Source organism: Bubalus kerabau, chromosome 17, assembly GCF_029407905.1.
Source record: "Bubalus kerabau isolate K-KA32 ecotype Philippines breed swamp buffalo chromosome 17, PCC_UOA_SB_1v2, whole genome shotgun sequence".
Lineage (NCBI taxonomy): Eukaryota > Metazoa > Chordata > Mammalia > Artiodactyla > Bovidae > Bubalus > Bubalus kerabau.
Window position 1 is genome coordinate 50,435,010 of NC_073640.1, and position 27,630 is coordinate 50,462,639.

Genomic DNA, 27,630 nt, shown 5'->3' on the forward strand with positions numbered 1-27,630 from the left:
AAGCAGGAGACGTGGATTTAATCCCTGGGTTGGGAAGATTCCCTGGAGAAGGAAATGGCAACCCACTCCAGTATTCTTGTCTGGGAAATCCCATGGGCACAAGAGCCTGGCTGGCTACAGTCCGCGAGGTAGCAAAGATCAGACACAACTGAGCAACTAAGCACACACATGCAAGCATACAAGCACATTATGTAGGAAAACTTTTGAGGGTTGGCAGGCAACTAGATCTGTATTTAGATTAGAATGTATAGACTGGGACTTCCCTGGTGGTCCAGTGGTTGAGAGTCCACTTGCCAGTGCAGGGGAAAAGGGTTTTATCTTTGGCCCAGAGTCGGACATGACTGAAGCGACTTAGCAGCAGCAGGAAGATTTCACATGCTGCAGGGCAATGAAGCCAGTGCGCCACAACTAGTGAAGCCTGTGCACCCTAGAGCCTGTGCTCTGAAAAAAGAGAAGCCACTGGAATGAGAAGCCTAAGCATGGCAACTAGAGTAGCCCCTGCTCCCTGTAACTAGAGAAAGACCCCTGCAGCAATGAAGACCCAGCGCAGCCATGTCCCCGGCTTGTGTGCTTAGTTACTCGTGTCTGATACTTTGCGACCCCGTGGACTGTAGCGCACCAGGCTCGTCTGTCTATGGGGATTCTCCAGGCAAGAATACTGGAGTGGGTTTCCATGCCCTCCTCCAGGGGATCTTCCCAACCCTGGGATCGAACCTAGATCTCCTGCATTGCAGGCAGATTCTTTACTGTATGAGCCACCAGGGAAGCCAAGCGCAGCCATACATGAATTAAAAAAAATTTTTTTAATGCATTGGCTTGCTGATAATATCAGGAAATCACTAATAAATGAACTAAATATATAAGACAAAATGTCAGAATAATGAAAGCAAACTAAATTCAAACAAAAAGACTTCCCTGGTGGTCCAGTGGTTGCCATGCCAATCTTCCAATGCAGGGGGTGAAGGTTTGATCCTTGGTTGGGGGACTAAGATCCCACATTCCTCTTGGTGAGGAAAAAATAAGAGATTGTCAAGAGAATGAGAAGACAATTCATAGGATGGTATAAAATGTCTACAAATCAATTCCAAAAGCAATATAAAAAACAGGGGCTTCCCTGGTGGTTCAGCGGTAAAGAATCCGACTGCCAATGGATGAGATACAGGTTAGATCCCTAAGCCAGGAGAATCCCACATGCCTTGAAGCAGCTAAGCCCATGTACCACAACTATTGAGCCTGTGCTCTAGATCATGGGAGCTACAACTACTGAGGCCTGCTCCTTAGAGCCTGTGCTCTGCAACAAGAGAAGCCACTGTGATGAGAGGCCCAAACAATGAAACTAGAGAGTAACCCCAACACTGCAACTAGAAAAAAGCCCAAGCAGCAACAAAGACCCAGAACAGCCAAAAATTAGTTTTAAAAAAACCTGATTAAAAAATGGGCAAAGGTTGTGAATAAACATTTCTCCAAAGATAGTATACAGATGGCCAATGAACACAAGAAAAGATGCTCAATATAACCAATCATTCAGTTCAGTTCAATTGCTCAGTTGTGTCCGACTCTTTGCGACCCCACAGACTATAGCACGCCAGGCTTCCCTGTCCATCACCAACTCCTGGAATTTACTCAAACTCATGTCCATCAAGTCGGTGATGCCATCCAACCATCTCCTCCTCTGTCGTCCCCTTCTTCTCCTGCCTTCAATCTTTCCCAGCATCAGGGTCTTTTCAGATGAGTCAGTTCTTTGCATCAGGTGGCCAAAGTATTGGAGTTTCAGCTTCAGCATCAGTCCTTCCAATGAATACTCAGGACTGATTTCCTTTAGGATGGACTGGTTGGATCTCCTTGCAGTCCAAAGGACTCTCAAGAGTCTTCTCCAACACCACAGTTCAAAAACATCAATTCTTCAGCACTCAGCTTTCTTTATAGTCCAACTCTCACATCCATACATGACTACTGGAAAAACCATAGCTTTGACTAGACATTTGTTGGCAAAGTAATGTCTCTGCTTTTTAATATGCTGTCTAGGTTGGTCATAACTTTTCTTCCAAGGAGCAAGTGTCTTTTAATTTCATGGCTATAGTCACCATCTGCAGTGATTTTGGAGCCCCCCAAAATAAAGTCTGCCACTGTTTCCACTGTTTCCCCATCTACTTGCCATGAAGTGATGGGACCAGATTCCATGATCTTCGTTTTCTGAATGTTGAGTTTTAAGTCAACTTTTTCACTTTATACTTTCATCAAGGGGCTCTTTAGTTCTTCTTCACTTTCTGCCATAAGGGAGGTGTCATCTTCATATCTGAGGTTATTGATATTTCTCCTGGCAATCTTGATTCCAGCTTGTGCTTCAGCCCAGTGTTTTTCATGATGTACTCTGCATATAAGTTAAATAAGCAGGGTGACAATATACAGCCTTGACGTACTCCTTTCCCTATTTGGAACCAGTCTGTTGTTCCATGTCCAGTTCTCACTGTTGCTTCCTGAGCTGCATACAGATGTCTCAAGAGACAGGTCAGGTGGTCTGGCATTCCCATCTCTTTAAGACGTTTCCAGTTTGTTGTGGTCCACACAGTCAAAGGCTTTGGCATAGTCAATTGGCATTGCTTGCTATCCCCAATACCAAAAACAGTGCCTGGTTCATGGTAAGCACTCTGTATGCACTTGTGATAAATGGATATATTACTTCTATTTACAGTTCAAGAACTCTCAGGAAGGGACTTCCCTGGCAGTCCAGTGGTTAAGACTTTGAGCTTCTACTGCGGGGGGCTGAGTTTGATTCCTGGTTGGGGAACTAAGATCCCACATGTCCTGTGGTGCAGCCATAAAAGAAAAAAAAAAGGTGTTTTTTTTTTTTTTTTTTTTAAGTCCCATCAAGCATATCCAGAAATACAGGGCTCACTCAGCTCTGTTCCAGCACAGTCGCCTTCCTGACTCTTTCCTACTTTCAAACTTATTTCCCTGGTGAGGTGGGTAGGTTCTAAGCTGTCTGCAGTGATCACTACCTCCTGAAAAATCTGGAAGGAGGAATTCCCCTTGTCAGGCAAGCGTATACTCCTTGGTTCTGTCTTGTCACAACAAAGATTTGGAGTGACGGACATTAAAGCCCTTGGCGTGTCACAGCTCTCGGGTCTTGGACAGACTGTGTTATAGCTCTCAGGTCTCAAACGGACCGTATAGCTCTTAGACAAATCAGTGTTACAGCTCCGTGTTACAGCTCTATTTTATTTAGATAATAGCAGGAAAATCCATCCTCGAGGCGTGAGGGCATGTCGACCCAAAGACGCAAAGAGAAGAGCGCCACAGCGCGCGGGAGAGAGAGGGAGAGCGCTTTGGCTCCTCTTTTTATACGTTTTTTCCTTCCCTCCTGGGCCTGCCCTATGTAAATTGGGTTAGCCAGGAGTGTTGTTTGTTCTACCTGAAGTCCTCGGACCTTCTTTTGACCTTCCTTTGTTCTATTTTCGCGGGCTTTCCCCTTCCTTGTCTTTTAGCCACCGCCATTTTGGACTCCTGTTTTCTGTTCTAACTACTTAACACCCTTATGTAATTTCCTCCCCTTGAATGTGACTGGGAACTGTGACTTGCATCAAACCAATAAAATAACAGCAAAGGATGTCACATGCATGATAATAAAGTGTAACTTCTGTATTGGTGAGTGTGTGCTAAGTTGCTTCAGTCGTGTCCAACTCTTTGCGACCCCATGGATTGTAGCCCACCAGCCTCCTCTGTCCATGGGGATTCTCCAGGCAAGAATACTGGAGTTGCCATGCCTTCCTCCTGACCCAGGGATTGAACTTCCTCCCGACCCGGGAATCCTCCCTACCCAGGGATTGAACCCTGATAGTGAGAGGGTAACAGGCAGGAAGGCCAGGGGTCTCCAAATGGAGGAAATGGGCTGCAAGTGTCAGACATTTTTATTTCTCTCTTAAGCAGCAGGAGGAAACAAACTAGTGGTGTATATGTATGTGTGTGTATATATATATATATATATCACATATATATCTTAAAATATATATATTTTAGAGAAGGAAAAAAATATTCCTTCTCTATACAAATTTAAAAGGAGGTTTCTCTTAAAATATTGTGTTGCCATAATGACACCTGGTTCCACCTGAAGTTAACTATTCTCAAACCTTGAGTTAACCAATGCATTTTTCTTATGGAAATGTTTGTCTTAAGCTATGTTAATATACTATGCATTTACCCCAGACTCTGTCTTCAAGTTGGTTCCGCCTAATGGCTCAGAACCGACTTGACAAACCAGTATGTTATACTCAGACGTTGTTCCCCTAATCTATGTAAACGAAACTATTTGTATGGTAATCTGTCTTTCTACAAGATTCAAGTCAATCGTTTTATGGCCTGGGATGACTCGTCTGGTGTCAAGATTATCCCAAAATACATTTTATGGATGAGGGGCCTGGTGCCATTCTGAGTTTTAAGACATTCCTTTCTTTCATTAACAGACTGCTGCTGCTGCTACTGCTGCTGTTAAGTCGCTTCAGTCGTGTCCGACTCTGTGCGACCCCATAGACGGCAGCTCACCATGCTCCTCCGTCCCTGGGATTCTCCAGGCAAGAACACTGGAGTGGGTTGCCATTTCCTTCTGCAATGTGTGAAAGTGAAAAGTGAAAGTGAAGTCGCTCAGTTGTGTCTGACTCTTTGCGACCCCATGGACTGCAGCCTACCAGGCTCCTCCGTCCATGGGATTTTCCAGGCAAGAGTACTGGAGTGGGGTGCCATTGCCTTCTCTGAACAGACTGTAATGACTCTATAACATCCAGCTAGAAAACTAGCAGGTGGGTATTCTTTCTACCCCTTTCTGATGTCTGTGTCAGAAGCTTTCTCTATCTCTTTCGTACTTTAATAAAACTTTATTACACAAAAGCTCTAAGCGATCAAACCTCGTCTCTAGCCCCGGATTGATTCTCCTCCAGAGGCCAAGAATCCTTGTGTCTTTTCGTGATTCAGCAACAACCTTTCAATAGTTCAGTTGGTAAAGAATCCACTTGCAACGCAGGAGACCCCGGTTCCATTCCTGGGTCAAGAAGATCCACTGGAGAAGGGATAGGCTACCCTACCCACACCAGTATTTTTAGGCTTCACTTGTGGCTCAGCTGGTAAGGAATCCGCCTGCAATGCGGGAGACCTGGGTTAGATCCCTGGATTGGGATGATCCGCTGGAGAAGGGAATGGCTACCCACTCTAGTATTCTGGCCTAGAGAATTCCATGGACATCTATGGGGTGCACCGAGCAACTTTGACGCTTTCACTTTGCATTGCAGGCAGATTCTTTACCACCAGCGCCACCTGGTGTCTGTATTGGTAGCTGATTCCTTATTTGAAGCAAGCTGCTCTGTTGTGCGGAGAAGGCAATGGCAACCTACTCCAGTACTCTTGCCTGGAAAATCCCATGGATGGAGGAGCCTGGTGGGCTGCAGTCCATGGGGTCGCACAGAGTCGGACACGACTGAAGCGACTCGGCAGCAGCAGCAACAGCTCTGTTGTGAGCTGTACATTGGAGAGACCCATGTGGCAAGAAACAGTGGGTAGACTTTGGCCCACAACCAGCACAATATGGAGGTCCTCAGTCCAGCAGTTCACATGGAATTGAATTCTGCCAACAACTATGTGATCCTGGAAGCAACTTCTTCCCTAGTTGAGGATTGTTGTGGTCAACACCTTGACTGCAGCCTTGTGAGATCTGAACTCGAGGACCCAGCTGAGTCGTGTATGTATTGTAGGAAGGGGGACCCTTTCTAGGGCCCAAAACTGGGCTCTTATCTAACACTCGGAAATGAATTGTCTGAGGAGACACATGAGCTGGCAAACCAAGAGATTTTATTGGGAATGGGCACCCGGGCAGAGAGCAGTAGGGTAAGGGAACCCAGAACTGCTCTGCCATGTGGCCCACAGTCTCGGGTTTTATGGTGATGGGATAGTTCCTGGGTTGTTTTTAGCCAATCATGCTGACTCAGAGTCCTTCCTGGTGATGCACGCCTTGTTCAGCCAAGATGGATATCAGTGAGAAGGATTCTGGGAGGTGGTTGGACATGTGGTGTCTCTTTCTGACCTTTCCCGAATTCTTCCGGTTGGTGGTGGCTTATTAGTTCCACGTTCCTTACCAGGACCTCCTGTCGTAAAACAACTCAAGCAAATGGTTACTATGGTGCCTGGCCAGGATAGGCAGTTTCAGTCAGTGTGTGCTTCCCCTAATATATGGACTCACAGAAACTGTGAGAAAACAAATGTGGGTTGGTTTAAGCTACCAAATTTGTGATGATTTGTTAGGTAGCACTAGATAACTAAAACACTTAGGTGTGTTAGTTGTCTAGAAACCAGGGTTAACAAATGTCATAATTGTTTCTCATTATTATCTGTACTATGAAGAAGGTGCTTTGTATCAAAGCTAATGATTAGGAGTGTGATCCATATCAGAGGTCCACCCTTGTCTGACCATCAGAATTACTGAAGATGCTCAAAGCCTCTGTCAGAGCTAATCAAACATAATCTCTGGGGCTAATGTGTGCACGCGTGCCGAGTTACTTCAGTCGTGTCCAACTCCAGCCGTGTGCGACCCTATATGGACTGTAGCCTGCCAGGCTCCTCTGTCCGTGGGATTCTCTAGGCAAGAATACTGGAGTGGGTTGCCATGCCCTCCTCAGGGCTAATGTGTAATTTTTTTTTTTTAATTGTCGAACTTCTCTGGTGGTCTAGTGGTTAAGAATCTGCCTGCCAGTGGAGGGGACAGGGGTTCTATCTTTGGTCCAAGGTTAACATCACCAGTAAGATTTATCACCATCATGTGCCCGCTAATATGATGAACTGAAGATGCATCTCTTCTGTAATATTAATGCATAACCCACTGAATCAAACCCAAATGGAGGGATGGTCTACAAGATAACTGGCCAGTATTGTTCAAAAGTGTCTAAGTCATGAAAAACAAAGACTGAGGAACTATCATAGACTGAAGGAAACTGAAGAGAAATAACAGGCAGTGTGGGATCTGGACTGGATCTTGGATTAGACAAAGAACATCACTGGGAAGGGCTTATAATGGTATATCAATGTTAATTTTCTGGTTTTGATCATTGTATTATGATTACATAAAGTATTAACATTAGGGGAAGCTGAGTAAAGACTGGGAACTATATTGCAATTTTTTTGAAAGTCAAATTATTTCAAAATAAAACCAAAAAAATCTCTCTACTTGAGGGATTTCTTGAAGTATTGCCTTTTGCTCTTTAGATCTACATGTTTTCTTTCACTCTGGTGATACCCCAAAGACTGGATTAGGGGAAAGATAATAGACCAGGCCAGGGTGCCATCTTGTCAGAAAATGAAAACATTTCCCAGGCTTCATGTATTTCAAAACACTTCTTTCCCCTTTATTTTGTTTTTCAAATTACAAAAGTTAATGTTTGTAACAAGTCAAACCTTTAATACAAAGGTATATAAATTAAACAACTATTTCTGTTCCCCACCAGGGTAATCAATGTTAATTAACACCTTGTTTTATATCCCTCCACACTTTTCTTTGTTCATATAAACACATGCATGCATATATACACATATAGGTATTTTAATTTTAAAAAATAGATTCATATACATTATTCTGAAATTTTCTCTTTTAAACTTAACAATATACCACAAATATCTCCATAAATGAAAGTTCTACTAACCCTTCAAATTTCTTAATCATACATTGGACATATCATATGTGGTTCAGATATTTACATATTTTTTCTTCTGGGCTTTTTCCCCCCAAATCTCCCATAAACCACCCATCTCCCATAAATCACCCACCTCCCCCCAATCCAATGCATACTCTTCTATACTTTTCTCCATGCATATGAAATCTTACACAAACATATGATACATGTTTATCACTCATAGACACCTAGAAGCATTTTGTAACTGATTTACAAAAACAGAGTCATGTTTTACACACTTATTTTTATCTTGCTTTTTTCACTCAAGAGAACATTGTGGAATTTCATTCAAGTTCACTAGCATAATTTTAACCTGTCCACCTTAATGGCTATATATACATCCTATGGAGTGGATATACTATAGTTCCTTCCCTCTTCTAATATCCCTATCTCCTTCCCTCTTCCAATTTCCAGTATTTATTTTGATTTCAGTGTTTTTTTTTGCCACTAGGAACAGCATCACAATAAATGTAGATGTCTTTTATGTATTGGGGTTTTATTTCTAAGAAAAGATCCCCTAAAGTGAGTACTTTCACTTATAACAGATGTACTTTCAGTTATAATAGACGTCAGATTGCTTCTCAAAAGAGCTGTAAGAATTTGTTTCTACCAGCAGTAGCTAAGTTCATTCTTTGTTTCTGACAGCAAAAAGCATTCCTGATCTTTCTTGCCAGCCTGATTGTATACCATTATCTCATAACTTTAATCTGCATTCCCCAGCAATTACTAAGGCTAAACATTTTTTTGATGAGCCCATCAGTCACTTGGATTTGCTCTTCTCTCAACTATATTCTTTGCCATGTTTCATTACTGGGCTATTTTTTTTTGCAATATGACGAGCACTTTTTCTCTAACTGACTCTGCAAATATTTTTCCCCCAAGTCATTGTTTATTGGCTGTTGATGGCATCTTTTGCTGTGCAAAAGACTGAGCTTTTCGTGTAGTCAAATATTCATTTAACAGTTTTTGAGTGTCCTGTGTTGGTAAAGTTAATCTCCCTCAGTTTCTAGATTGTACATGTAGTCTCCTTTTATTTCAAGAATTTTATTATTATTTTAAATTTTTAAATATTAAGTTCATCTGGAGTTTTTTTCATATGGTTTGTGCTGTTAGTTCAACTTTACTTTCTTCCTGATTAAAAGCCAGTTGTGCCAGATTTTTTTTTTTTTTTTAAGATAAACGGTTCCTTTCCCCTATGGTTTGAAACTGTACGCTTTCCATATGTGATAAAACTCATATACACTGCAGTCTATTCAGTATTTACTATTCTGTCCCATTGATGTATTTATCCGTTCTTTTGCCAATACTATATTAATTTGCTTAGAATGACTTCATCTTATATTCTGACATTGGCATGAAAATTTCCCTTTTATACTTGTCTAGATTCTCAGGCATTTATTTTTCCATATGGAATTTAAGATCATTTCACATAAGTTAAAAAAAAAAAAGGAGTTCCTTGGTGGTCTAATGGTAAGGATTCAGTGCTTTCACTGCCATGGCTGGAATTCAATTCCTGGTCAGAGAACTGAAATCCCATAAGCTGCAGTGGGGGAAAGAAAAATCAGTGGGACTTAATGTAATTCCAAAAGACGTGCATGCAAATTTTAAGATGTTTATGGAGAAAATCTCTTTATTTCTATACCCTGTCTTCTTAGAAAATTACCTTTTTAACTCAAAAAAATCATAAGTCTCTCCATATATTGATATACAATCCCATCATCAGCAAAAGGGAAGAGTTTTACCTTTTTTAAAACCTTATTCATAACAAATACGTATAATATCATATATAAAACGAGTCACCAGTCCAGGTTCGATGCACAATACTGGATGCTTGGGCCTGGTGCACTGGGATGACCCAGAGGGATGGTATGGGGAGGGAGGAGGGGAGGAGGGTTCAGGACGGGGAACACATGTATACCTGTGGCGGATTCATTTCGATATTTGGCAAAACCAATACAATATTGTAAAGTTTAAAAATAAAATTAAATTAAAAAAAAAAAAAGAAAGTTAACGGGTTTCTAACAAGCTATTCCCAACAACAACAACAAAAAAAACAGTTATTCAATTTTCTTTTTTATCACCTTCACTGGAACTTCCAAGATAATCTTTAGTAAAAATAGATGACAGTGGACATCTATTAAACTCTTAAATTCTTGATTTTAAAAATGGTTTCAAAATAAATAAATAATGGTTTCAGCATAACATATACTATAGGGTTTTGGTAAAGAAACTCTAGGTAGTTATCATTGCTCATAATTTAATTTGTATTTTATTAGATATGTTTATAAATTTCATTAAATGCCTTATAAGCAACTATTGATAGCATCTTCTCTCCTAAGTTAGTTTTATTGATATGTTTCCTATTACTATTGTATTGGCTCTTCATATCATGATGACTTTTCCTTGGTCATTATAATATATTACTGTTTAGGTATACTGGTAAATTCTGTTTTCTATTATTCTCATTATAGTTTTTGTTCCTATATTCATGAGTAAGGATGGTCTGGAGTTTCCTGTTTTCCAGCCAAACCTTTATTTGGTTTTGGTGTTAAAACTTGTTCTGGTTTCATAAAATAAATTGGGGAGCATAGTCAATAGGATGAAATATTTTAACTAACACTGGAATTACTCTTTCTTTAAAAGTTAGGTAAAATGAATCATGAAGTCATCTAGGCCTGGAGCAGTTTTCAATCATGAATCTTTCACTTTTCCAAATTCTCCAATGGTAATTGTTCCATCAAGTTTTCCACTTTGTACTGCAATTTTCATAGCTTGCATTTTGCTAGAATAGCATCTATTTCCAGTTTCAAAAATATGTTGATCTATAGTTGCATGAAATTTTTTTTTTTTTTTCTTGCCATGCCTTCCAGCTTGTGGGATCTTAGTTCCTTGACCAGGGATTGAACCTGGGCCCTTAGCAGTGAAAGGGTGGAGTCCTAACCACTGGCCCACTGGGGAATTCCCCTTATCATTCTTTTAAATACATCTTTATCTTTGATTATATTTTCTCTTTCATTCTGGATTAGGCATTCTTACAGGGAGACAAATCTTGAACAATGTGACCATCTGTTTTCTTATATAAATGACATGGCAGCTCAAAGAGATGGACTTGAATTGGAATGATGAAAAAAGTTGGATATCAGTGTCCAGGACACTAGCAGGGAAATTTATAGGGAAGGAAAAAAAATCAATGTTGCTGAATTAATTTGGAGGGAAAAAAAGAAAGGAATTCTCCTTTATTGGTCTGTACATGAAATATTTCTCAATTATAAGACTCATAAAAAGTATCTCTCCTACTAATTTGTTGCAAGGTATTTTAAGCAAGGCTAAGAAAACAGGAATAGTGCACAATATATCAGGGCCACACTACTTTCTGTGTGCATGTGCTAAGTTGCTTTAGTCATGTCCAACTGCAACCCTAGGGACTGTAGCCTGCTGGGTTCCTCTGTCCAAATCCAGGCAAGAATACTGGAGTGAGTTGCTGTGCACTCCTCCAGGGGATCTTCCTGACCCAGGAATCAGACCTCGCCTCTTACATCCCCTGCATTGGCAGGCAGATTCTTTACCACTAGTGCCAACACTACTGTCTATTAAGTAATGAATATGCTGAGTCATCATTTTGTTCACTGAATGTTAAGTTGTAAAACTATTCCTTAGCTTTGTTTTTAACACTGAAAAAGGCAAAACAAATAATGTTTATTATTTAATAATATGATTACATAATAAAATAATAAAGGCAAAATAAGTGCCTTTTTAAAGTTAAAAACATTTAATAAAGTTTTTGACTAATTTAACAAAAGATATTAAAAACATTATTATTCAGAAAAGGGACCAACAACAAATGTTATGGCCATTTACATGTATTACAAAAAGACAGAAAATATACTGGTTTAATATGTTAAAGCTTTTAAAAAAAATAGCTGGTCATGCTATTATTATTGTTGCTGCTTGTATTGTTAAAGGGTTTCTCAGGTGGCTCAGTGGTAAAGAATAGGCCTGCCAATGCAGGATATGTGCGTTCAATTGCTGGGTTGGGAAGATCCCCTGGAGGAAGAAATGGCAACCCACTCCAGTATTCTTGTGTGGAAAATTCCATGGATAGAGGAGTCTTGTGGGCTACAGTCCATGGAGTCACAAAGACTTGGACACAACTGAGCACACACACATGTATGTAAAGACACCAAAAGACAATGGTGATATTTAGAGTGAAAAAGTTTGGTGAATGGCATTCTAAACATGTGTTTGATATTGAACTTAAATTCACATTTATAATTCTAAAATATAAATAGTGCTTATTATGTGGGTCACTATGAGACATAGCATAATATACTTTTAATTTTCTTCACATATATTTTGTGTTCTGTAATCATTCCATTTAATATATTTTAAACTTTCATAAGCCAAAGTGATCTTGTTTGTTTTAAATATAGACTATTTTCTATAATCTTTTGTATAAAATTTTCTATCACAATTGGAACATGACTTGCCTTATGATGAAACACCTGGTCAAAACTCATTAAATATGAGATTTTTCCTAAGGATGAATTCCTCCACATATAATGAAATAAGATATCTTGCTCAAGGCTTTCCTACTATTTTTAGGTCATTCCTATAAGCATTCTTCCTAGCATGAATTTTCTGATGTCTACTGAGGTTTGGCTTCTGATAGAATGCTTTGCCACATTCACTGCATCCATAAGGTTTTTCTCCTGTATGAGTTCTCCAATGTTTATTGAGGCATGACTTTTGACTGAAAGATTTTCCACATTCTCTACAACGATAGGGTCTTTCTCCTGTGTGTATTTTTTGATGTACATTGAGGTATGACTTCTCACCAAATGACTTCCCACATTCATTGCACACAAAGGGTCTCTCTCCTGTATGTGTCCTCTGATGCTCTCTGCGGTGTGACTTCTGGGTGAAGGCTTTTCCACAAAAAAAACATTCAAAGGGTCTAACACCAGTGTGTATTCTCTGGTGCTTAATGAGGGTTGACTTATGTGAAAAGGCTTTTCCACAGTCAGTACATCCATATGGCTTCTCCCCAGTGTGACTTCTTTGATGCCTAATGAATTCAGACTTGTAGCAGAAGGCTTTTCCACATTCAGTACAGACGTGGGGTTTCTCTGTAGGTGGAACCCTCTTACGTTTGTACACAAGAGAATTGGTTGTTGGGGGTTTATACATAAGTGCTGGGCTATGGCTGAAAGCTTTTTCACAGTGGCTGCATTCCCAGAATTTTTCTTCATTTTGTCTTCTATCATGCTTTGTATGTTGTAACAGTTTTTCATATCCATAGCACTCATCTTGCTTTTTTGAGTAGTTTTTCTTAAAACCAGTTAAGTCTAAATTATTGTTCACACTCTTTCCACAAAAGTCCCAGTTACTGGAGTTTTGAATTGAAGGAAAAAGGTCAGTACTCAGATGTGATATTTTCCCACACTTATTACATTCATGGCTTCTTTCCTTGGGGAACGTTTTCCTGCTGATGAATGGACCTTGCCTCAAAAGCGTGTCTTGCCGCCTTTTCCTGTGGATGTTAACTTGCCAAATGTTTTCTGGAGAAAGTATAGGAAAATTTTCCTTATTAATCTGTGATTATGATCTGGAATAAAACTATTTGGGAAATGCCCTAAAACTTTTAAGGGTGCACAGTATATGAATAGAGGGCATGGATCATAACTAAAGGCATGAATGCAGGGAAGTGTCGTATGAGAATAGAAGATTCAGAAACTGGCACAAATGGAATGGACCATGTCATAGAAGATAGGAATAATTTTAAAGAAGAGAGGATATTATAGAGCAGTAGTTGGTAAACATGTTCTTAAAGAATCAGTAAATATTTTAGGCTTTGTGGGCCATATGGTCTTGGTCACAATTACTTAACTTTTCCACTGTATGGCAAGAACACAGACAGAGAGGTGTGCACCTGTGTTCCAATAAAAACTTTATTCACAAAATTTGGTGGCTAACCTATAGGCTGAAGTTTGCTTATCCCTGTTACAGAGGAAAGAGGTTTAAATGTCATATAGCACTTTGTTACCAGCGCATGGTTCTCAATGGTCAGCATCTGCCTCACTTGGGAACTGATATCGTGACAGATATGCGGAATCTTGGGCCCCACCCCTATACCTACAGAATCAGATTCTGCATTTTAACAAATTGCCAATGCTTATCATATTATGATTTGACAAGCATTGATACAGCAGTCAGAGAGCTTATCATGTTGAGCTAGTTAGACATAATATAAATGGCCAGGGCTCTAAGATGAACTAGATAAAAGAAGGAATTAACCAAACTAACTAGAGTTTAAAGCAGGAGTTCTTAAGTTGGTATACAGAAATCTGGGGAGCTGTGAACTTGGATAGGGGAAAAAATTACAGCTTTATTTTCACTATTTCCTTTATTTTCACATTTCCTTTGATTATGAATGTGAACACCAAAACAGACTAGTATTAGCTCCTGTAACTTTGTGAATAAGGTATTTTCATGTCACATTATAGCTGTCAAAGATTTCTCAAAATGTGTTTACAATCATCTCTATTCTGAGGTCATGACAATTACTTGACCTGTTAGATCTCACTATTTAATGTATTAATAAGGAAGTATACCTACTATTATCTACTAATATCATTAATATTTTGACATTGCATTTTCCAACTTTATTTCAGTTAATTACTATATTTTAGTAATTTGTTTTTCATGTAATCCTAAGGATTTTTTTTTACATACATAAAAAAGGAATCTATTAGGCTTCACCAGAATGCTTAAGAGCTCTATGGCACAAAAATGATTAAGAATTCCTGACTTAAAGATATTCAGGCATGAGATAATTTGGGTTCAACTTTAGGAGAAGTCAGAGGAAAACGAAAAGTAGACAGGAAGATTTAAAGTCATTTTTCAAAGGAAAAAAAACAGAACTAGCACATATGCATAGAACAGTTAGAGAGAAGACTCAAAATGAGTTCATGGTAGCAAAACACTGGAATGAGAAGTAAGCTGAGGTAGGTATATGCGTGCACTTGTGTGCATGTGGGGTGGAAGGGAGATAGCAAGTAGAAAAGAGGATGACTTCAGTTTTTGTCCCCCCAAAACAGGGATGAGTGGCTACAACTATGGAGATGATCCACAGACTGGTAAAATGGTGAGCAGAGGAGCCTAGGTGGTACAAGGGGGATAAAAGTTGGTAAAATGGCAAAGAGGCTAGTTGTGAGGATCTTATGGTTTCAGAAATGGATGAACTCTTTAAGGGAGTTATACCATTGAGAAGAGAATCAAGTCTAGAAGACAGAAAAGACTAGGTTGCAACCAGGGTATTAATATGAGAGGATATAGAGCACTTAGAAAGGAGGGCTGACTGGATAACTTTTTTACAATTATATAAAATTCTTGAAAGATGGGAAAGAAAAAGTTGATAACCAGGTTACAATGGTTTCAGGAAGGTTGATGAGCAATTTCATGAAGCAAAATACACCTCAGAGGGCACCAGAGTGTGATGGTTAAGAATACTGGTTCTAGGGACTTCCCCAGCAGTCCAGTGGTTAAGACTGAGAGCTTCCACTGCAGTGGGTACAGGTTCAATCCCTGGTCAGGGAACTAAGATCCTACGTGCCATGTGGCATGGCCAAAAAAAAAAGAATACTAGTTCTAGAGCCTGACCACCTGAGTTCAAATCCTCATTTGGTCCCTTACTTTGTTATTTGTTCTTATACAAGTTTCTTAACTTTTCTATGATGCTTCCTCATTTGTAAATGGGATAATAAAGGCTAGTAATAAACACCTCACAAGTGTTTTAAGGGTTGAATGAGTTGATATATGTAAAATTGAGAAAAGACCTGGCACAAAGTGAGTGCACACTGAGTGTTGGCCAGGAATTCTAATGCTGTTTCAGTCCCTACTACAACCAGTGAAAGCTGGATAGTGGTAATCCTAAAGATATTATTTTGGGGAGAAGCATGAAAATGACTTGAATGTTTGAAGGTGTTATCTAATATTTAATTCAACTATGTGATTACAACACTAAGTATAAATGGCATAAAGTGATCTGGAAACAGATGGCACTGGCTTTTCATGCTAAACTTATGACTTCACTGAAGAAGCAGAAATCCAGAGGCATCCTAAAGAATAGGCTACAAACACTCAGAGTACCAGGGATTATTGTTGAGAAATTTTATAGAGCTGATGGGAGAGGGGCAGTTATTCTGAATATTAAATAGATGGGGTTAAGCCTGGTTGGCTACAGTCCATGGGGTTGCAAAGAGTCGGACATGACTGAGTGACTTCACTAAGACAGGCTAACCTCAGCCTCCTTCACTACCCAACTGTTCTTGGTCACTTCCTGGAATTCACTGCTTCCTCCTCTGTGACTTAAGGAAATTAAGGGACTCAGGGATAATTTAAGGGATTCAGAAAGGATGGGAAGTGAGACTGTAAGTATGGCAGGCAGGTCTGGGGCCTTTTACCTCAAAACTGTTAGAGTAGAGGTTAGAAAGGGAGCAGCAAGAACAGAAGACTCACAGAAGCTTATTTGCAAGAATCCCTGAGTATGAAAGAGAAATGTACTGATAACCTCAAGAGAGAAAGAGAAATCAAGGATTCTGGAGAAAGGGAGATGGAGCAAGCACATGGAGTGGGATGCATGGAACCTGAGAGGTCACCAAGAAGGCTAAACAAAGCTCTCAGAGAAATGTCTCCAGCTGCTTCAAAGCTCTCAGGCTTTGAAGAGCTGGATCCTAAACAAAATTCTAAAGCTGCCAGCCTCCCATAGTACGTCTTTTGCTGGATTGATCATACTTACCCCGACAGTGGCAGCCTAAGCATGCTGCCTCACAAATCCAGGGTGCTTCTTCCTGCTCCAGCCGGAGGATCACGTATGGTTTGGTGCCTTCATAACCTGTTCCAGAGAAATGATCCAGGCCTTGGGCTGAGCTCCATGATCTTCAGGGCCATTCAGTTAACATTAAAGGCTGCACAACAGACATTGTACTTGGGAGGAGACTATACACACACCTTGTCTGGAACTCAAAAGGAACTAGTCATCCAGGACCATTGATACTCAAGCCACACTTGCTGAGGCAACACAGTATAAGGGTTAGGAATGCAAACTGCAGGAGACTGCTGGCATTCAAATCCCACTTTGGCTCTGCTATGTACTAGTTGGGTGACACTGGGCAAGTGACTTAACCTGTTTGCCTCAGTTCCCAAATGTGTAAAAGAGTGGTACTAACAGTACCTACCTTATAAAGCACTTATGAAGATTACACAAGTTAATACGTTTCAAGTGGCCAGGGACTTCCCTGGTGGTTCAGTGGTTAGGAATCCTCCCTGCAGTGCAGAGGACATGGGTTTGATCCCTGGTCAGAGAACTAAAATCTCATATGCTGCAGAGACACTAAGTCTGCATATTGCAACTACTGAAGCTCATGCACTCTGGAGCCATGCATCCCAACTACTGAGCCCCTGCAGCACAACTAGAGAGTCCCACATGACACGATGAAGATCCCATATGCCACGACTAAGACCTGACACAGCCAAATAAATAAATATTAAAAGAAATAATAAACAAAGTGGCTAAAAGTGTCTGGCACATAGGAAATATTCGGTACTTCAGTTACTTTTTGCTGCTGCCACTGCTGCTAAGTCGCTTCAGTCGTGTCTGACTCTGTGCGACCCCAGAGACGGCAGCCCACCAGGCTCCCCCGTCCCTGGGATTCTCCAGGCAAGAACACTGGAGTGGGTTGCCATTTCCTTCTCCAATGCATGAAAGTGAAAAGTGAAAGTGAAGTTGCTCAGTCGTGTCCGACTCTTAGCAACCCCATGGACTGCAGCCTGCCAGGCTCCTCCTTTCATGGGATTTTCCAGGCAAGAGTACTGGAGTGGGGTGCCATTGCCTTCTCCGCAGTTACTTTTTAAAAAATATTAAATAATTTAATTTATTTATTTTAATGCACCAAGCCTTAGTTGCTGCATGTGGGATCTAGTTCCCTGACCGGGGAATGAACCTGGGCCCTCTGTACTGGGAGCTCGGAGTCTCAGCCATTGGACCACCAGGGAAGTCCCGGTATTTCAGTTACTTTTAGCAACTGAAAGAAGAAAGGTGGTCATTCAAGCCTGATATAGATTGTGCAGCAGAACTGTTCTTACCCACTGAGACGAGGTTGCTATAGGTCTCCAGCATCACATCCCGGTACAGGGCCCTCTGTGCAGGATTAAGCCCATGCCACTCCTCTTGCGTGAAGCCCACTACCACATCCTTGAATGACACAGGTCTCTGCTGAAGATGAAATGACACTGGGTCACATGGGGAAAATTCAGGCAGGAGTGGATGGTCCTGACTTTCTATAATGTTCATAGGTTAGAGCTTATTTTTTAATTACTTACTTAATTTTTTGGCTGTGCTGGGTCTTCCTTGTAGCATGTGGGCTTTCTCTAGTTGCAGCAAGCAGGAGCTGCTCTTTGATGCAGTGCTTGGGCTTCTCTTGTTGTGGAGCATGGGCTAGGTAAGCAGGCTACAGTAGTTGTGGCACGTGGGCTTAGTTGCCCCGAGGCATGTGGGATCTTCCCGAGCCAGGGATCGAACCCATGTCCCCTGCATTGGCAGGTGGATTCTTATCCCCCGGACCACCAGGGAAGTCCCAGGTCAGAGCTTATTGTGATCATTTATCTTTTTTACCTTTTCTATTCCTGGCTTTGGGCTCTATATGGTGGGATTGGAAGCCACTGTCATTTATACTTTGGGTCAACACATATTGACTGAAGACTATGTGTCTGACCCAGTCCTGGTCGCTGGGGACATAGTCATGGATGGCTCCTGACCTCAAGGAGCTCATAGCCTGGCTGGGACAGCAATATGTAAGGCCATCAGGGTGAGATGGTAAGGGATGTAACAGCAGGGTATCTGAGCTCTAGTATGCAGAGAAGTGAACTGTCCACTAAAATTATCAGGGTCTAGGACTTCCCTGTTGGTCCGGGGAAACGACCCTGAACTCCCAATGCAAGGACCTGAGTTCAATCCCTGGTCGGGGAACTAGATCCCATATGCTGCAACTAGAGATCCCATGTGCCACAGTGAAGACAGAAGATTCCATGTGCTGCAACCAAGACCCAGTGCAACCAAATAAATAAATATTAAAAAAAATTATCAGTGTAGTGAGGCTTCAGTGCTAAGGGATGTGTGTGCAGCTGAGTGTTCTCTGCAGAGATGGAGAAACTGTGTTCCTTGCAGAGGGAACAGCATAGGGCGAACAAAGGCATGGGGCAAACAGTGATGTGTAAAGGCAGCAACTTACTCAATTACAGGGGAGAGTACACAGGCCTGTGAGTTATGAGATGGTGGACTGGAAGACAATAAGAAATCTATCAAGGAAGTGGTGTGTGTGGAAAGCACATTCTAGAAGGCATGTGAGTTTCCTGCATCCTGTGCCCAGTGGTATAATGCTAACTCTAAGCAGACTGTGAAAAGATGAGGACATACATTGTATCCCTACAGTAATCACTAAACTCATAGTGCAAAGAGGTGTACTGAAGTAAACAAAGAGAATTCCAAGAAATATCCCATTAATCCACACAAATACACACACACAAGAGAAAAGAAACAGAGGAACAAAAGCAAATGGGACAAATAGAAAACCCAATACCAAAGATAGATATAAATCCAACCATACCAATAATTACATTTATATTAAACTATATTAAATTATTGGAGAAGCAAATGGCAACCCATTCCAGTATTCTTGCCTGGAGAATCCCATGGACAGAGGGGCCTGGTGGGCTACAGTTTATAGGGTCGCAGAGTCTGATATGACTTAGCAACTGAACAACAATATATTAAACTAGAAGGTTTATTTAACACATGATTAAATGCTCCAAAAACGCAGAGACAGTTAGACCGGATAAAAAAAGGAATACTGCCTATAAGAGATACAGAACTCACAGATAGTTTGCAGGTGAATGGATGGAAAGAGCAATGTGGTGGGTGACCTGGAGGGAGGAGAAAGGAAAGACTCTGCACTAATGCATATGGAAGATAATGCTCCTAAGTAGGACAGAAACAGTGAGACAGAGAAGGATCACTGTAAGGAAGAGCTGAACCTGCTCCTTAACTGGTTGTGGGGGGTGAAGAAGGTCTAAGGTTGACACTCAGGTATCTCAAAGGCAACCGGGTGATGGTGGTGGTAAACGAGTTGACAAAAACAGCAAAAGTGAAGAGGACACGCCGTGTGGGGGACACACAGGTGGAGACACTTGACAGGCACCAGGATGAATAGATGAGCCATGTCAAGATCAAGGTCAGGAACAGAGCTAAAGTTACAGGAGGTGCCAGCACAGACATGGTAGCTTGCAGCATGGGATCTCTCTGCAAGGAGACAGGATAAGCAGAGCACTCAGGCCAGAGCCCCAGGGCACACTAATGAGTAAGAGGCCAATGGCAGGAGAGTTCAGCTAGAGACCCAGAGAAGGAATATAGTTTAGGAAGGAGGCTCCACAGCCTGGCAAGCCTCAGATGATAATGTTCGTGCAGTCAGTCCTCTGATTTAGGGCACAGAGAACAAATTCTTCAAAAAGCCCTGTGCCCTGGGACAGGATAGCTGCTGAGAGAGGTCCACAGGTACTAACCTAAGAAAGCATCTGTTGTAATATTGTGATGTATTAAGAAATATATATATTTGGTCTTCTTGCCTGATTCTGGGCACAGAGCTTCTTAAACCCTTGTAACTTCCAGAGCAACAGGAGTCATAGGAAGGTCTTTTATTATTAGTAACAAGCTCATGTCAATCATAACAGAGTTTATACTAATGATGTAACTCTTTGAGGATGGGGGCTGGTTACCAGAGGAACCAACCAGGTATTAGTTGGTTGGGACCTACAGCCATATAGCCCCCAGCTTCTGAGGACAGGAAAGGGATTTGCGATTAAGCTAATCATCAAAGGCCAACAATGTAATTAAGTATGCCTATATAATGGAACTTCCATAAAAACCTTGGAGAGCTTCCAGTTTGATGAACATATCCAGTTTGGGGTGTGTACCCCAAATTCTCTGGAGACAGAAGCTCCTGCGCTCAGGACCCTTCTGTATCTTGCCATACATACCCCTTTATCTGGCTGTCCTTTCGTGTGTGTATTAGTCATTCAGTCGTGTCTGATTCTGCAACCCCATGGACTGCAGGCGGCCAGGTTCCTCTGTCCGTGGAATTCTCTCCAGGCAAGAACATTGGAGTGGGTTACCATTCCCTTCTCCAGGGGATCTTCCTGACCCAGGGACTGAACCCAGGTCTCCTGCACTGCAGGCAGTTTCCTTACCATCTGAGCCACCAGGGAAGCCCAATGGCTGTTCCTTTATATCCTGTATAATATCCTTTAAAATAAATCTGTAATAATAAGTAAAGTGTTTCCCTGAGTTCTGTGAGTAATAGAAAATTATCAATGGGGAGGGACCTCAATTTATAGTTGGTTGTGAAACAGGAAGGAAAGGGGCAGGGCACAATTTTTAAAAGAATGACACAGTTATGGAGGCTATGACAAAAACTGGTCAGAACTGATGAGGTCCGAGATGGCGGAAGATTCAATTTCCAGTGGACCTTGAGCCTCATTATATGTTCACTGTAATACATTAGCATATGTTAAATGGCATACCCACATGTGCCATGACAGTTATGAGGCCAACCATAAAAGGCCAGAAAGGTGAGTGGCAGCCCAATTTCTGAGAATCCCTACCCTTCCCCAAAATAGATGGAATAATCCTCCCATTCATTGTTCAGTCACTCAGTCATGTCTGACTCTTTGCAACCCCATGGACTGCAGCACTCCAGGCTTCCCTGTCCTTCACCATCACCCACAGTTTGCTCAAATTCATGTCCATTGAGTTCAGTGATGCCATCCAGCCATCTCGTCCTCTCATCACCTTCTCCTTCTGCCTTCAGTCTTTGCCAGCATCAGGGTCTTTTCCAATGATTCAACTCTTTGCATCAGGTGGCCAAAGTATTGGAGTTTCAGCTTCAGCTTCAGTCCTTCCAATGAATGTTCAGGGTTGATTTCTTTTAGGACTGACTGGTTTGATCTTGCAGTCCAAGGGACTCTGAAGAGTCTTCTCCAGCACCACAGTTTGAAGGCATCAATTCTTCAGCACTCAGCCTTTCCTACTGTCCAGCTCTCACATCCATACATGACTACTGGAAAAACCATAGCTTTGACTATATGAACCTTTTTGGGCAAAGTAATGTCTCTGCTTTTGAATATGCTATCTAGGTTTGTCATAACTTTTCTTCCAAGGAGCAAGCATCTTTTAATTTCATGGCTTCAGTCACCATCTGCAGTGAGTTTGGAGCCCAAGAAAATAAAGTCTGTCACTGTTTCCACTGTTTCCCCATCTATTTGCCATGAAGTGATGGGACTAGATTCCGTGATTCTGGTTTTTTGAATGTTGAGCTTTAAGCCAGCTTTCTCACTCTCCTCTTTCACCTTCATCAAGAGGCTCTTTAATTCCTCTTCGATTTCTGCCATAAGGGTGGTGTCATATGCATATCTGAGGTTATTGATATTCTCCTGGCAATCGTGATTCCAGCTTGTGCTTCATCCAACCTGGCACTTCGCATGATATACTCTGCATATAAACAGGGTGACAATATACAGCCTTGACGCACTTCTTTCCCAATTTGGAACCAGTGCATTGTTCCATGTCTGTTTCTAACTGTTGCTTCTTGACCTGCATACAAGTTTCGCAGGAGGCAAGTAAGGTGGTCTGGTATTCCCACCTCTTGAAGAATTTTCCAGTTTGTTGTGATCCACACAACAAAGGTTTTAGCATAGTCAATGAAGCAGAAGTAGATGTTTTTCTGGAATTCTCTTGCTTTTTTGATGATCCAACGGAAGTTGGCAATTTGATCTGTGGTTCTTCTGCCTCTTCTAAATCCAGCTTGTACATCTGGAAGTTCTCGGTTCATATATTGAAACCTAGCTTAGAGAATGTTGAGAATTACTTTGCTAGCATATGAAACAAGTGCAATTGTGTGGAAGTTTAAACATTCTTTGGCACTGCCTTTCTTTGGGATCGGAATGAGAACTGACCTTTTTCAGTCCTGTGCCCACTGCTGAGTTCTCCAAATTTGCTGGCATATTGAGTGCAGCATTTTAACAGCATCATCTTTTAGGATTTGAAATAGCTCTGCTGATATTGTATCACCCCCACTAGCTTTCTTCATAGTGATGTTTCCTAAGGCCTACTTGACTTCAGACTCCAGGATGTCTGGCTCTAGGTGAGTGATCAAACCTTTGTAGTTATCTGGGTCATTAAAATCCTTTTTGTATAGTTATTCTGTGTATTCTTGCCTCCTCTTCTTAATATCTTCTGCTTCCGTTAGGTCTATACCACTTCTGTCCTTTATTGTGCCCATCTTTGCATGAAATGTTCCCTTGGTATCTCTAATTTTCTTGAAGAGATCTCTAGTCTTTCCCATTCTATTGTTTTCCTCTATTTCTTTGCATTGTTCACTTTAAAAGGCTTTCTTATCTCTCCTTGCTATTCTTTGGAACTCTGCATTCCCTCATTAGCCTATGAAATTACCTAGTCCATAAATACTAACCACCCCACATTCGGTGTCTCTTGCCTTCTGAGATGGCTCCCACTCTCTCTGTGGTGTGTGTTTCTCTCAGGGCCATTCTCACCTTAAGAAAGGGACCATATTCTATGGAATGTATATCTTTGTAAATAAATCCACTTCTTACCTACCACTTTGTCTCTCACTGAATTCTTCCTGTGATGAGACATACAAAACCTGAGCTTCATTAAGTCCTGAGACCGGATACATGATTTCAATGAAAAGACAATGGATTCAAGTCCCAGTCTGGATTTTAGCTGGGTTGAAGTCCCAGTATGAGCTGTGTGGTTACAGTTGGTCAGAAGTTCAGATGATAACCTGGGATTTGCAATTGGCATCTGAAGTGGTAGTAGGGGGCAATCTTGTGAGACAGAGCCCCTAACTTGTAAGGTCTGCACAGAATTGGAGAATTGTTTAGTTTGGGGGGAAAACCTCCTCTACTCTTGTGAGTAAATAAATTTTCCTTTAGTACTTTAGATATATCTTGAAGTGACCTAGAGAATTTAACCTTGCCCAAGGAAAGGTCTGACCTCAGTTCCCATGAGTTAATCTCTAAGCCCCTGGAATGTCCTCCTAGATAAGAGTGTCTTGGTTTACCTGGGGCCTTGGGCTACACCAGATATTCTAATAACATGATTTCTGGGAGAAGCTCTGGCTCACAGGCATCAATTAGCTCAGCCTCCACTACCAGGTCATGTCTATTTGACCAACCCTGAATACAGCTCTGGACACCAAGGCTTAGGTGAGCTTCCTGGTTGGCAATACTCTGTACCATCACACATGGTTGTTGGGAGAATTTCTCACTGTTCACACTCACTGGGAGAGGACACATGGAAGTTCAGTGTGTGGAACTCTCCTGGACTCTGCCCCAAGCACCTCTTTTCTTGGCTGATTTTAATCTTTGTACATCTGCTGTAATGAATCCTAACTGTGAATATATCATTCTGTGGGTCTTTCTAGCAAATTATCAAAACTGAGGGTGGTGTTGGAAACCTCCAAACTTACAAATGCTGCCAGAATGAGGGTGGTTTGGGGACTTCCCTGGTCGTCCAGTGGTTAAGAACTGCCTGCCAATGCAGGGTATAAGGGTTTGAGCCCTGGTCTGGGAAGATCCCACATACTGCAGTGCAACTAAACCTGTGTGCCGTAACTACTGAAGCTCGCGTGCCCTACAGTCTGTGCTCTGCAACAAGAGAAGTGACTGTGATGAGAAACCCGTGCTCCGCAACTATAAAGTAGCCCCTGCTCTCTATAACTAGAGAAAGCCCACGAACAGCAATGATGACCCAGCAGAGCCAAAAATTAATTCATTCATTTTTAAAAAAAGAAGCAAAGGTGGTTTTGTGGACTGCTGTCTAACTTTACAGTCACTGACAGACATGAGAGGCAATAGGGCAGATCAGCTAAAAGCATGGACTTTGGGGCTGGACTTATTGAGTTCAAATACAGGCTACACCACTAAATGCATGACCCTGGGAAAGCTATTTAATGTCTCTGCCTCAGCTTTCTCATCTGTTGAATGGAGACAATAATAATGTATGTCTCTCAGTTATTATAGTATGAGGTTTAAATGAGTTAATATATGTCAAGCCTTTAGACTGTGCCTGGAATAAGACAGTGCCACTTAAAGGTACCTATGTTACTTAATGAGAAAAAAGATTGTAAGTCAATATTTTAAAAATCTGTTAAGAAAGGGAAAACAATTCTAAAGGACAGAAAAAGGGAGGGTGTTAATGGGGTGGAGAGCCCTAGCACACTACACAGTGGCAGTGGCACTGGCCTGCCACCTCTGGGAGTGGCCCGAGGAAAGAAGCATTGAGAGGGTGCTGCAGAGACAAAGGGGCTGAGAGCAGCCACTCTCCACTCCCAGGAGACTGCAGGTCTCCTTGATGAATGCTAGTGTGGCACTTGAGGAGTGGCCCACATAAGTAGATGTGAAGACAGGACCAAAACCAGGATGGAGGCAATGGAAGCTGGCACCTGGGACCCTAAGACTCACACAAAGGGCGTGGAACAGAAAAGGTGCCAACTAGACACCCTCACTGATGCCAGAACAGCATACTGTGGTAGCGGGTGAGCAGCAATCAGGCTTCATCTTAGAGCACAGGGCGTAGCTCTGGGTGACAGGCTCTGGGTCAGTATTCCCCAAACAGACCTAACTGGAATGGGATGAGATAGGATGGAGTAGAGTAGAGTGGGATGGGATGGGATGAAACAGAATGGGGGGGAATAGAACAGAAGAGAAAAAAGTAGAAGAGACATAATTTTGCACCTAAAGGGCCATGCCATTTTCACCAAACATAGGGATGAAAAGGATGGATGAAACACTAAGGCTGTAAAATCAGCAAGACTTAGGTCTCCTGCATTGGCAGGTGGGTTATTTACCACTCACGCCACCTGGGAAGTCCTAAAATCAGGAAGACTTGGTGACTGAGTGTGAGAGATGGAAGGTGGGGAGACGTCAAGGGTAAGTCTCAGGGTCTGGGCTTGCCTGGGGGTTTGGGTTGGTATTATCTCCTGAGATGAGAAACAGGGAAGAAGAGACAGAAAAAATTCAACTTTGCACACATTAAACTGAAGGCAGCCAAAGGCACAGATGTTAGACAAAGGGGTCTAAAGTTCTTGGAGGAGGCCTGGGCTTAGATATGGAGGAGGGAGCCACGTGCAGACTCACCAGCACCCACCTTAAGAGTGGATGAAACCGGGACTTCCCTGGCAGTCCAGCAGTTAGGACTCTGAGCTTTCACTGCTGAAGGCAGTGATCTCTTCAATCTCTGGTTAGGGAACTAAGATTATGTAAGCAGCCAAAAAAAAGAAAAAGAGTGGCACCCCAGAGAAGGTTCAAACCCACAGGAACATCAGTGTCTAAGACATAAGAAGATAGAAAGAGAAACCCCAGAAGATGTAGGGAAGCACTATCCCTGGCATGAAGGAAGGAGGCCTAAACTTAGTAATAATAATCAAACACATAATAAGGACAAATAGTCTATTTCAAGCACTTTACACATATTAGTTCATTTAATTCTACTCTCTGAAGTAAGTGCCATTATTCCCATATTAAAGAAAACTGGGGCAGAGAGGTTCAGGGACTTGCCAAAGTTGTACAGATGGTAAGGATAGGGATTCAAACTCAGCAATTCAGCTCCAGGTTCTGTGCTCCTACCCAGTACATGGTGCTGCCTTTCAGACATGAGGAGGAGGCAAAAGGTACAGTCTTAATTCAGTGGAATAATCAAACAGCATCTTCTAACTTTAGCCTCAGCAAGGTCACCTGGGACCTTGGCCAGAAAAGTTTCAGTTAAGTGGGAAGAGAGAATTTTGGACTCAAGAAAGAATGAGAAGCAGGAGTGGACACATTAAGAGCAGGGAAATCAATTCAGAAGATGAAGGAGATCAGGAGAGAAAGGAAAGGACTTTTTGGGTTATAAGCAGTAATGGTTTCTAGGGTTGAAGTTACTGACAATGTTTGTAGGGACAAGGAAAAAAACCTAGGAAAGCAGGCAGGCATGGATAGGTTTCCAGAAAGAGATGCTCTTGCTTGAGAAAGGACTCTGAAAGGTGGGAATGCAGGAACTCAGGGGCTGAGAAGGAGACCTTCACCATCTCCTTTACCATCAAAAGTCAGTGAGGAAGGCGGGGGAACTGGTGACATCTCACACTGAGACTTGCTGGGGATAAGATGTTCAACTGTTTGCTGCAAAACTAGCAGAGACACTTAAAGAGGAATGACAGTAATTCAAATAATGAGCAGTTCATCGTTTCCTCAATGTAGACACCTTGGATCAAAATCAAAACTTCTATAAACTTGGAGGAATCTTCCTGCCCCCTCACCAGCCCCACCAAAAGAAATATTTGTATTTTGACTTTCTTATAACTGAAATTGAGAATTTTCCTGTCATTACACGTGGGCCACAAAGCACAGAGGAGTTCAAACTTCCTGCAACTTTGATAGAAAACATTGTTACATCATTGGGAGGCTAAGACATGATGGTTTTGGCCACCTGGAGAACTGAGTTTTGTTGTGGTGCTAACACTCAACTCCAAGGGAAGAGTTGAACCACTGTTGAAAACATGCTTCTGTATTTGTCAGTGATTGTTAAAAATTCTGTTCACTCTCTCAGTGCTTCTCATACTTTCAAGCACAAATGGATCATCCAGAGCTTGTTAAACAAAGATTCTCAGGCCCCACCCACAGTTAACCTGATCCAGAAGGTCTGGGTGGAGTTTGCCACTCTGGATGTTAACAAGCTTCCAGCAGGTGCCTATGTCCTAGGACCACCAATAGCAGCAGTGCTGCCCTAAGAAGGTCACTCTTAAAAACAAGTGCCCTG

At 41.8% G+C, this 27,630-nt stretch overlaps 1 protein-coding gene across 2 annotated transcripts in view; it reads right to left on the reverse strand.

Moving 5' to 3' along the window:
* ZNF568 (zinc finger protein 568) overlaps nt 1–27,630 on the reverse strand; it is a 106,717-nt gene that overhangs the window by 40,599 nt on the left and 38,488 nt on the right. The window contains exons 4-6 of one of the 2 annotated variants that reach the window (XM_055553277.1): nt 17,850–17,979; nt 16,504–16,599; nt 11,570–13,264 (exon numbers count right to left, since the gene is read on the reverse strand). In XM_055553277.1, coding sequence (XP_055409252.1) covers nt 12,285–13,264; nt 16,504–16,599; nt 17,850–17,979 — 1,206 coding nt within the window. In that variant the 3' untranslated portion in view covers nt 11,570–12,284. Of the gene's footprint in view, nt 13,265–16,503; nt 16,600–17,849; nt 17,980–27,630 lie in introns of those variants that run through there. The other variant, XM_055553279.1, reaches the window with a different exon arrangement.